At 32.7% G+C, this 12,551-nt stretch overlaps 1 protein-coding gene across 2 annotated transcripts in view; it reads right to left on the bottom strand.

Moving 5' to 3' along the window:
• The window catches only part of LOC141461305 (orexin/Hypocretin receptor type 1), a 304,429-nt gene that overhangs the window by 29,815 nt on the left and 262,063 nt on the right, over positions 1-12,551 (bottom strand). For both annotated transcript variants that reach the window (XM_074142238.1, XM_074142239.1), the window contains exons 4-5: positions 5,785-5,928; positions 268-426 (exon numbers count right to left, since the gene is read on the bottom strand). In XM_074142238.1, the coding sequence (XP_073998339.1) occupies positions 268-426; positions 5,785-5,928 (303 nt within the window). The remainder of the gene's footprint in view (positions 1-267; positions 427-5,784; positions 5,929-12,551) is intronic.

Below are 12,551 nucleotides of genomic sequence, written 5' to 3'. Positions count from 1 at the left end.
TCCTACACCCTGCTATTCAATTAAAAAGAAAACCAGCAGAGTGCCTTCCTGTAAGCTTATTACAGAAAACTGTCCTGGGGTAGACAGAATGAAAAATGGTTCCTGGCCAATGTAGCTCAGATTATGACTACCTCAATAAATTAAGAAAAATTGTGGATTTTTATTTTTTTTTTTGTTCTACGTTATCGAAACAATTTAAATTTGTTAAAAAAAGAGGTCATTTGATACAAGAAAAGTTTTATCTAGTTAGAAAGAAGACATTTTTACCTCAACACCATTAGAGGACACAAGCAAATGGCGAATATTGTAGCGATTGCACCGAGGTATTTGTGTGTTCGCTTCTCTTTTCGTATATCCAGTTCTGCTTCAAAAAGTTCGTGATGATTCGCACGATAACGATGGCATGATATGTGATTCACTTCAGGCCTAAAACAGAAAAAAAAAACTTTTTTAATAAAAATAAATTAACAAATAAATATTAGCTGATGCAACTTTCTGTCACAAAAATTTACAAATTTGCATTCAATAAGTTATTTAAAGGAACGGGATATGTTATTTGGTTGGCATATTGGATTCCCACGCCAAACTGGACAGTAAGCATTCTCTCGTTACAGCCAACACTGTCCATCAACGGAAATTGTACTGATAGAAACTCCAAGGAAGCGAAAATGTAATGGCCAGCAACAGCTGGGCGTCCACGTGGGAAGCCAGTACAATAAACACACATCTTTTTATTAATTATATTATAACAAGTGTGATGATTGTCCCTGACGTATTTATTTTCAGCAAATTATTGCCCGTGTAAATATCAATAAAAAATAAAATATTACAAATGGCATGAACGTGCTCCCTTAGCAAATCTTCTCACTAAAGCTTACTCACGTTTTACATTCGTTGCAAAAAAAGAGTAAATTTTGACTCATTTTTTTTCAAAATCAATATAATAGCGTGACCTCTCAAATCCTTCAATTTTGCTAACTATAAACTTAAATCAACTTTATAAATCAACGTTATCAAACGTTGAAAACAACTTATCAACGTTGTTAAATCAACAACATAAAATTTTAGATAACAGTTATAATAACTTAATATTTTAAATATCAGGAATACATTTTTGATCATTAATATTCATTTTTTACAACCTCCAACCAGCGAGGAGAACAACGCTCGCTGCAACAGGTCGGTCCAAAAGGGCGGAGGACTACCGTTTCTAGATATCTCTCTATAACCGGACAGTCCAAAAGGGCGCATTCAGAACCTCCTAAATCAGTGGTTCCCAACCTATGTGCCGTGGCAAAAAATTTAAAAAAAATTATAAAATTATAATGGGTTTCATTAAAATTAATTATAAGTTAAAATAGTATAACTTCACGGTCCTTGCAAAGCCAGCCGTCGCATTAACACACTGTTGGCCACTTGACTGGTAACTGTTAACTAAATTAGTAAAATATGCCATAGCTTTCGTTTTTTTTTATAGACTAGTTTTTATAACTTTAATCTCATTTAGATGTGCTTTTAATCACTTTCTTTTAGTTACAGATTTACAATTTTACATGAATTACAGGCACTTTTTGACATCAATAATGACATTAAAATAAAGAATTTCTTTGTCATAAGATTCATTGCTACTGTGTATTGACAGAGAACAGTATTGACGGGTGAATGATTGGGTTTGTTATTAACGTTACAGCCTGCCACGACCACGAAAACTAGTATTTTTGTAGGATTGTAATGGTGTTGCTATTACAGCCCTAGTTGAGCCATAATACGTCATTTTAAAATGAAATGGGAGCATTTCAGTTCCAGTACACCGTTTACTGTTTGGTATCTGACTAATGAGCCATGACCAGAAAAAGGTTGGTAAGCACTGTCCTAAATCTTGTTCAGTACTTCTTGTAAAGAGAAGTTTATCATAGGATACAAAATTTTTGTAACTTATTTATCCCTTACTATCCCATTCTTCTTGTACAAGAGCTTGTAGAATCTTTTTACTAAGCACAAGAAAGATTGCTGATGCTAAAACATACTGAAGCTCTACTTAAAATGAAGCAATTCATAACTTTCTGTTTTGACTTGAAGTTCTGTACGTGACAGCCAGCCATTGCTTCTTTGTTCTTTCAGACTTTATAAAAGGGATCCTTTGATCCTTTAGAAAGCCCGTACCTAGAGATAACTTCTACCACTATGACCTCCTGGGATTCTAACAGCTTCCTAAAAACTTAGGGAGAGGCGTAATTGCGGTAGTTATATTAGTAATTCGAGGATACTCTTCCAAAGGCTTGCTAACTCCATAAATTATTTTAGGTTTTCTAAAATTAAAAAAAAAATCATTAAAAATAAACAAAATAAAATAGGAATAAATGTATTAAGAGTTAAGCCACTAAATCATTCAAGGGAGGTAAAAATACACATACATATTTCTTTTAGCAAAGAGTTGGCCTTGCTCCTATAAAGAATAACTTAGTAGATGATTTTGTCATAAAGCTGCTTAGTAAGGAGAAGGGCTGAAGAGTGTGGAATGGAAAGGGTCCTTTGCGACTTATTTAATTCAATTACCCTTCCACTCCAGTAGAAAGTAATCCACGTGCCATCATAACCCTCGCCAACGGAAGGATATAACGTGGCGTTGATCCTATTCACTGACCTTAGCGCCCACTTCTTCCGTTCCTTCTCATCGCCTCTTTAGCTTTAACTCGCTAATAACCCGAAGTCAAACTTTGGTGGCTAAGTTTACCTATTATAAATCCTTTATTGCTTTTCAAACCAAGTACCAACTGTATATAGAGATAAAGGAAGACGTTTATGCCCATTCTGTTTACACTAAGCTCATTAACTTAACAAGTAGGCAATAAAATGGGATAGTAAGGGATAAATAAGTTACAACAATTTTGTATCCTGTGATAAACTTCTCTTTACAAAGAGAAACTTCTTAATTGCATCCCTTTATTCGACACAACAGTATTGCGATTATGTCAACATTTCGAGCCAAGGAAGTCTTGATAATTTTATATCTCGAGAAACATGAGAATTTTTGAGCTACAAACCTGCTTCAGATAAGTAGGTTCTAATCCGAATCTCTTTCTGTTTCATTGTTTAAGACTAATTAAATTTAGATGTTACTAAAAGCGTAAAGCATTCACTATCATCTTAAAAGTTTTCTGTGAATACTGATTCTCTCAAGATCGTGAAACCAAAAGTTTCTACTATTTCCCTTCTACTTAGCTGAAGCTCCCTACTATTTATTACATACTAGGGGGTTATTGGGAAGTATAAAGTAAAGTAATCGCCTTCTTTTTCAGGCGGGGCTTAACTTCCATCTACCAAATAGGCGTCGTGGACGGAGGCGACTAGCAAACATACTTTACTGTAAATTTCTTTTATTAACCATTAAATAAAATCCAAGGCCTAAAGACCGGGAATCGAACCCAGTAACACAATGCATATTAGCTTTGCAGGTCTCGCCACTAACCTCTCGGCTACCGTGGCGCCTGGGTTATTGGGAAATATAGCCCACCTAGAATCTCTTTTGGGAAGCTTTTTTTTTTTATAAAAATATTTAGGGATAAGTTTTCTCCTGGAAGTAGTTATCCCTCTCTTTTTCTTGAATTTCTTTAGATTCCTTCAGTGAGTTATTTCATCACCTAGGGATGTTGCAGGTTTTCAATTGGCACTAGTAGGGAACATAATACTCGTAGATCTGACTAAGCATGCATTACAAAATATCAAAGTTCTGATGGCCCTTACATTGTGGTTGATCGACACTAAAGACAAATCTCTTAACATAATTACTTGAGAAAAAATATTATTTTCATAGGTATGTCCCTTACGATAAACGAGCCTCAAAAGTAGCACACTACTGTTGTCTCAAATGATGTTTCACAGGTAAGTAATGTTATTTATCAGTATTAAAGAAATTACTACATTAAGATCCGTAGATTTTTCTATCACTAAAATGACATTACTGTTATTTAAAAAGTTAGACTGAGTTAAGTCGCATCGCGCATTAAATTATTCGATTCGAAGTCTATATTAAGAGACTCATAAGTACACTCTCTCTAACCAGACCCTATCTACAGATTCTATTCTCGGAAAGCCCATCAAGAATTCATGTATTATTCCATCCCATTTCCACTCAATCGATTTTTGTTTATCAGTAACACCCATCTTATTAGCATTAAAGAAAATAAATCTAAGTATTTAGGCTGCATTTCTTATGTAGGAGAAAACAGAAAAACAAACACTTTAAAAAGAATTTTTCAGCTATCCAATATCGCGGCAGGTAATTAGGCACTATTCCTTCCAGAGATTCTGCGTATTCATGCCTTGCAGACATCTACAGTTCTGCAGCATGCACACGAATACTTGTAGATGTATTCGAATGGAATATTATATTAATGTGCTGCTTCAAAGCTCGCGAGTTTTTCGTATTTTTTTCTTATACTGTTCCCACCCATTTTCAAAATCCTTTATTTACCAACAATATTGATACTACCAATAATTTGTTTTTGAAGCATTGTTCTAAAAAATTGCTTACTGTAAATTGTGCGTTTTATTCAAAATTCTATTTACTTTTTTGGTGCAAGTGAAAGATATTTTTGTATTTTCTCTGTCATAAATTTATGGATACTTCAGAGTGCTTATAGAAATTAATTTCAGAATATAATATTCATATGGGCGCAAGTCATCAATATGTGGATGTAATGCATAATAATATATTGCGATGAATAGAAGCATAATCGATAGCATGTTTCAAGTCGACAGTTAGTAATCAAATTATAGCTCACTAAATTCTACTTTAGATCCCTATCTAGCTTCTATTGTCTAGATTTATGACGTAAAGAAATTACTTTCATTAATGTTTGTAGATCATTAGATCGCACCTGTGTGATCATTTCCTTTCAAATGGGGCATGTTTTGCCGCTTATCCTAGCATCTCGTTACCAGAAAATGTTACCTAGCCCAAATACAAAGACCACCCTTTACCTCCAAGCGGACAAGTGAAGAATAATTCAAAAATCATAATAATAGGTCGGGTCAATATCGATATCTTGTCCCGCAGAGTCTGCATTGCACTTAATTGAATCGGTTAGTACCAATAACGTTTTATAGTTTTTGTCATAGTTTTAGGAACTGCCAAATAGTGTACATTTCCTGATGTGTACTCTGCAGCATAATGTTAAAATCTTGTTACCTCTTTCGAACGAATGTCAGATTTTCTTATATTCCGACACAGTAGATATAGGTTAACTGCTCCATTCTAAATTGAATTGACAGAAAACTCACGTAGTGGCTATGCAGCGTAATTGAAAGCCGTCTGTAATTAGTCCAGTCCCTTCATTATACATTTTCCAATCTCATAACGTGTGACTTTCGCACATAATTGCACACTGGAGCTCCAGAATCCAATTTCCAGAGGGATTCCTACCAACCATATCATATTTTTATATTTTATATCATATTATAAAATTTGAGCAGTTGTTCATTCGCAATAATATCACAAGCTATTTATCATTGCATATGGTAGGTACGTTTTATTAATCCTTAGATTAATCTTTAAAATTAATTTTAAAGATCTGTCAAAGTCCTTGAATGGTTGTAGGGAAATGACACGTTTCATTAGCGATACCATCAATTTTAAGTGGCGGGTACTACATCTCGAGTTTATTATTTCTTTCTTACATCGTAATTTAGTAATTACTTCTGACATCGGATCTGCAGGGGCTAAATACCATTATTGTTTACTTAATAATTTAATGAAAAACTGCTAAACAAAAAGAATCAAACCGGAAATCATGAGATCCGGTAGATGTTCTAGTATTTCCTCTGATTCCTTCGTACATCATAACAGGAAGTGGTCCTTCCTGATGTTGCAATTCCCTTGACATCTGTACATATAGATATGCTGTCACCACCAGCGGCAATACATATCTGTAACAGAAAACAGTGAAATAAAGGATTAGTAAAAGTTTAACTAACAGTAATGATTCCCAGCCATTTCATACTTTATAAAATTTGTTTACTTATTTTCAGTCAATACTAAACAAAAAATATAGCAATGGACAATTAGATACTTTCTCTAAACAAAAAAGTCTATAAAAACCTCTGATTCAGTATACTAGATGTTCGCGACAAGACCTGAATGTGCACTTGTACATTTATTTTTAGGAATCACAATATTATTTATTAGATATAAAGAAAATAAAACGAAAAAAGTAAACAAAAATAGTTTGAGATTGATTTATATTGTGTATACTCTGTTGATGCCGATGCTTACAAAACATTTTCGAATGCCTGGTATCGTAAGGTGCGTTCACCACGAACATTTTCTAACCCACCATAAACTCAAGTCCCAAATTTTCTCCCTCAAGAATGTATGGTATTGCTCGCTTGGTTGGTGATAAAAAGAACAAATGTTCATACAACTTTCATGCATGATAGTCTGTCTGGCTTAGAATTCAACAAGAACATTCTAGCCAGCTGTTTATACATTATTTTATGTATATTTTCTTAACAACTGCTTCAAACGTTTCCTTTAAACTTCTTCCTTAGTCCATTTTGTTCGGCTTATTTATTTATTTTAGATTTAGTTAAGTTTAAGAAAATTCAGTGATTTAGTATTTTAAATGATATTTATGAAACTGTTAAATTCGGTACACACTAACATAGTCGCATTCACTGGAATAAAGTTGCTCTATTCCAGAAAGGGCAACAGGCATTACTAACAATTCAGTCCTATTTTAAAATCGTGATATATCATATATTTAAAATGCTTAGTACTTAGTTCCACAGTTATCCAAATTTATAATATATTTGAAAACCATAATTGTATAAATCATAACAAATGATTAAGAGATATTTTCTTCATAAAAGATTTAATTAATGGCACGGAGGCCTGCAGGGCGCTAATTGGTATAATAAAACAAATAATAATTTAGCATAACAAGCTGATAAAACAAAAAGTAATAAATAGTTTTCAAAGGAAGTCATTTTAATTAATGTGCTTATAAGTATGCAAAATAATAAAGCAGTTAGTGTTTCTGTGTGGTAAAATTGTTCTCTACTTCCAACTACTTCAAGTAATGCTCATTAGACGTGAAGTAAACCAAAATTTATTGTTGAAAGCGAGTTGTCTGGATGGCTAGATTTGCTTAGCTAGCCTGGTGTAGGTACAAAATTGTTTTTGCATTTTTATGAAAGAAAATGCGTAAAAAAGCAAATTGTTAAAAGGGTTATCCAGAAAAAGGATGGGCACTCCTGCTTATCCTTTGGAAACTTCTACTTATCCTCTTGTACAACTTTACTAACTTAAGAGCCACCTGTTCCACTAGTATTTGAATATATAAATATGAAAACAGGTTCCTGTTTATTTAATATTAAATGTAGAATGCTTCAAACATCAGTTGCATTTTAACCAGATGTGCTCCAATTTATTCTTAAGAGAGTTCTTGGACAAATGTTCGGTTTAGTAACCTAAAAAATAAATAAATAATACCATTATTTGAATGCAACTTCACAGAGTAGTTTTATGAAAGCAAAACGGCTTTTTCTTTTATCTTTAAACTTTAGATATTAAACAACAAACCAAGATAAAAAAAAATTATTAGGAAAAATTGAAGTAGAAAACAGTCGTGTAAGATTTTTATATTGGCAGCTGTAATGTTCTATTCGATGATTTAAGTTTTCTTTAAAAACAAAAAAATCTATCATGGAAATTCAAATGAAAAAGAGGGAATAATGAATCTAAAAGAAAATTGTTTTTGTTTACTCTGGACAGCTAATGCAGATTATATAGTACCCAGACAAACAATATATCGTATATGTTGTGACTATTGTTACTTGGTTGTCAAATAAAAGTAGTCTAAATAGAGAAAGAAAAACATTGAAATAAAACTGAAGAAGTGCTTTTTCTTGTCTCTTAGTAATTTTGTTTCTACTTCCACTGGTTAGGTCACTCTGCTTTTTTCTACTTTTCCACAAATAATTTCATTAGATTTTTCTTTTCTTTTTTTTTAAAAAAAACAATCCGGAAGCACCCTTTAAAGTCTTTCTTAAAAGTCTTCATGTCTTCATGTCAGATAAATAAAATTGTATCTTAAAGATTTTCCCAGTACAAATTTGATTATTGCAGAGGGGGTGAATACACTCACCTTTCAACTCCTGTTCCGGTAAAGTGTACGGTCTTTAGTCTTAACAAAGAAGGATTAAAAAACTTGCAAAAATTCCGAGTTCTAAAAAAAAGTTTCACCGTGAGTCCCAATTTTTTTATATTTTTCCAAAAACGGTTCCTAAGATTTTTCTGCAAACTACCTAAACTTACATATAGAAAATACTGTGTGCCAAATCTTTAACTTAGCGGCTGGACGCTCTTTCTTTTATCTTCATTGGCGAAAGTTAAATCGTGTACATGTCATGACGACGATCAAAGTAATACTGAGCTAAAAAATAGTATTACCTAACTGGATTACTTACTGCTGTATCGCTCCCACTCTATCACCTACTTCACAAACATTCGTCGATTGGAAATGGGTTGTAGTTTAATATTCGTTTCATTTGAAAACAAAAAACATTATAACGCTTTCTCAAGATGTTTTTAATTTTTAAAAATTTGTTTTTGTCCATTACTCTTATAATATACGAAGAATTTCGAATAAAATATAATATACAAACACAGAATGATCTAGAGTGCAGGTGGAGTCAGTCGTCGTTGTCATGGTGATGGAACCGTTTAACGACTCCGGCCCAACACCAGCAATTTCATTGGTTAAATCCACTGGAATTGGTGGAGTCAAATCCGGAGTGATTTAAATCCTTTTGAAACCGGACTCGTTCCATTTTTTCGTTCACTGAATCTAGCCAATAGAAAATGCTGGAGCTGGAACCGGAGTCGTTAAACGGTTCCATCACCATGACAACGACGACTGACTCCACCTGCATTCTAGATCATTTGTGTTTGTACATTATATTTTATTTGAAATTCTTCGTATTTTACAAGAGTAATGGACAAAAACAAATTTTTAAAACTTAAAAACATCTTGAGAAAGCGTTATAATGTTTTTTGTTTTCAAATGAAACAAATATTTAACTAAAACCTACTTCCAATCGACGAATGTTTGTGAAATAGGTGATAGAGTGGGAGGGATACAGCAGTAAGTAAACCAGTTAGGTAATACTATTTTTTAGCTCAGTATTACTTTGATCTAGTGATGGGCAGAACGAGTCCGTCTTTGGACTCGTTGGATTTGAATCAGTTCCAGGGTTGGAATCGATTCCAACAACTCGTTCACCGATTCCGGTCTCTGTACTTACCCTATGCATTAGTAACATTGTCACGCAATTTATTAAAAAATATCATTAAATGTTAGCTTTCCCAGTTAATAACAAAACTATATTTCTTTAACACACATTGAGTACTATCCCTAATTTCCAATTGCACTGATAAATATAAAATTAACAACGTAACACAAAAATTAACATAAAAATAGACTAGTCAATTATAAAAATTAAAGCAATGCTGTTTAGTCATTATCTAGCTTGACCACTGGAAGACTGGAGTTAATGTGCTTCAAGAGGATCCAAGATAGAGAAACGGAAATGGGTAGGAAATTATTCCCATAAAAAAAAATCTAACCCTTCAAGCAAAATGATAATTACTCATAAATAAAGAAATATTTATTTACTAGGACTTGTATATCAAGCTTTAAAAATATTATCTCATTATCTTACGAAAAGAAAAAGCTGTGTGCTTAATCTTTAACATAGCGCTGGACACTCTTATTCTTATCTTCATTGGGTAAGTTTAACCGTGTACATGACCGTGAGACAGTCAAAGTAACACTGAGCCAAAATTTAGTATTACCTAATTGGTTTACTTACTGCAGTATCCCTCCCACTCTATCACCAATTTCAGAAACATTCATCGATTGGAAATAATTTTTAGTTAAATATTCGTTTTATTTGAATACAAAAAACATTATAACGCTTTCTTAAGATGATTTTAATTTTTAAAATTTGTTTTTGTCCATTACTCTTATAAAATACGAAGAATTTCAAATAAAATATAATATACAAACACAATGATCTAGTGTGCAGGTGGAGTCAGTCCTCGTTACCATAGCAATGGAACCGTTAAACAACTCCGGTTCCAGCTCCAGCAATTTCTATTGGCTAGATTCAGTGAACGAAAAAATGGAACGAGTCCGGTTTCAAAAGGATTTAAATCACTCCGGATTCGACTCCACCAACTCCAGTGGATTTAACCAATGAAAATGCTAGAGCTGGGCCGGAGTCGTTTAACGGTTCCGTTGTCATGGTAACTACGACTGACTCCACCTGCACACTAGATCATTCTGTGTTTGTATATTATATTTTATTTGAAATTCTTCGTATTTTATAAGAGTAATGGACAAAAACAAATTTTAAAAATTCAAATCATCTTAAGAAAGCGTTATAATGTTTTTTGTATTCCAATGAAACGAATATTTAACTAAAAAATATTTTTAATCGATGAATGTTTGTGAAATAGGTGATAGAGTGGGAGGGATACTACACTAAGTAAACCAGTTAGGTAATACTAAATTTTGGCCCAGTTTTACTTTGACCGTCTAGCTGACATGTACACGTTCAATCTTACGCCAATGAAGATGAGAGTAAGTGTCCAGCGCTAAGTTTAAGATTAAGCACACAGCTTTTTCTTTTTGTAAAACAATAAGATAATATTTTAAAAGCTTGATATTCAATTCTTAGTAAATAAATATTATGAGTAATTATAATTTTGAAGGGTTAGAATTTTTATGGAATAATTTCCTACCCATTTCCGTTTCTCTACCTTGAATACTCTTGAAGTAAGTTAACTCCAGTCTTCTAGTGGTCAAATGACAAAACTGCATTGCTTTAATTTATATTTGACTAGCCTATTTTTGTGTTAATATTTGTATTACGTTGTTAATTTTATATTTATCAGAGCAATTGGAAATTAGGGATAGTACTCAATGTGTGTTAAAGAAATATAGTTTTGTTATTAACTGGGAAAGCTAACATTTAATGATATAATAATATAATAAATTGCGTGACATTTGTTCTTATGTTTAATCGTTCCAAACCTTCTGCTGCCTCATTTTCATTTTTATTTGCCTAAATTTTTTGGGGCGGGGCGGAATCACTTTTTTTAAAAATAGGGATTTGAATCAACTCGTTCCACCATCGGACTCGTTCCAATGGAACGAGTCCGCTCAAATAGCCCATCACTACTTTGATCGTCGTCATGACATGTACACGATTTAACTTTCGCCAATGAAGATAAGAGAAAGAGCGTCCAGCCGCTAAGTTAAAGATTTGGCACACAGCTTTTTCTTTTTGTAAAATAATAAGCTATTTTAAAAGCTTGATATTAATTCATAGTAAATAAATATTTCTTTCTTTATGAGTAATTATCATTTTGTTTGAAGGGTTATAATTTTTTTTTATGGGAATAATTTCCTACCCATTTGCGTTTTTCTTCTTGAATCAAGTTAACACTGGTGGTCAAGCTAGATAACGACAAAACTGCAGTTGCTTTAATTTTTATATTTGACTAGCCTATTTTTGTTAATATTTGGTTACGTTGTTAATTTTATATTTATCAGATCAATTGGAAATTAGGGAACTACTTAATGTGTGTTAAAGAAATATAGTTTTGTTATTAACTGGAAAAGCTAACTTTTAATGATTTATTTAATTACAATGCGTGACATTTGTACTAATGCATAGGGTAAGTACAGACTGGAATCAGTGAACGAGTTGTTGGAATCGATTCCAACCCTGGAACCGATTCAAATCCAACGACTCCAAACGCGGACTCGTTCTGCCCATCACTAGTCCATAAAGAAACTGTTAGGATGAGAAGGGACAGGGCTATCCCCCACTCTCAACCACGTCACAGGCAGGTTTATTAAATAAGAAATTAAGAATATCTCTTTCAGATAATACAAGTAATTCATACAAATTAAAAGAATTGTGAATCTTGTCCGTAATTTTCAATTACTACCGTATTTATGGGTTAAAATTAAGAAGAATTGAGGCGAAGTGTGAAGTTTCTCCAACTTCCAGGAATAAATATAAATTATTTATTTTATAAATAAATTATAAAAATTACAGAATAACTTGAGCAATTCAGCAAACAATTATTTGTTGACCACTTTTCTAAATGCTGAGATAAATATATATATAGATCACAGTACCTCGAGTCGCCAACAAATTAAGTTAATCCTCTGATTATGGAAAGCTCTAATTAACGTTTGAAACAATAAGTACTAAATGAATAGATGCGTAGTAATTAGCAGAAACTTGACACCATTCTGCAGTTATGTGAGGTGTAGATTTATTGTGCGGTTCATTGTTTCATTTGCTTAAAAGAAGGGCTGTTTTAATAAAAATATATTTGCCCAACCTGGAAAATTTTTGGTTGTTATATTCAAATTACCTTGTACGGCCTAATGCTGTTTAATTATATTTTTGGGTTTGTATTTTTATGAACTTATTAGTATAGGCTACTACTACACAAATTTGCTGAAAGT

Source organism: Rhodnius prolixus, unplaced genomic scaffold (assembly GCF_049639745.1).
Source record: "Rhodnius prolixus isolate KJV_2025 unplaced genomic scaffold, Rpr scaffold_6, whole genome shotgun sequence".
Taxonomy (NCBI): domain Eukaryota; kingdom Metazoa; phylum Arthropoda; class Insecta; order Hemiptera; family Reduviidae; genus Rhodnius; species Rhodnius prolixus.
This window is presented reverse-complemented; position numbering and strand designations above follow the sequence as displayed.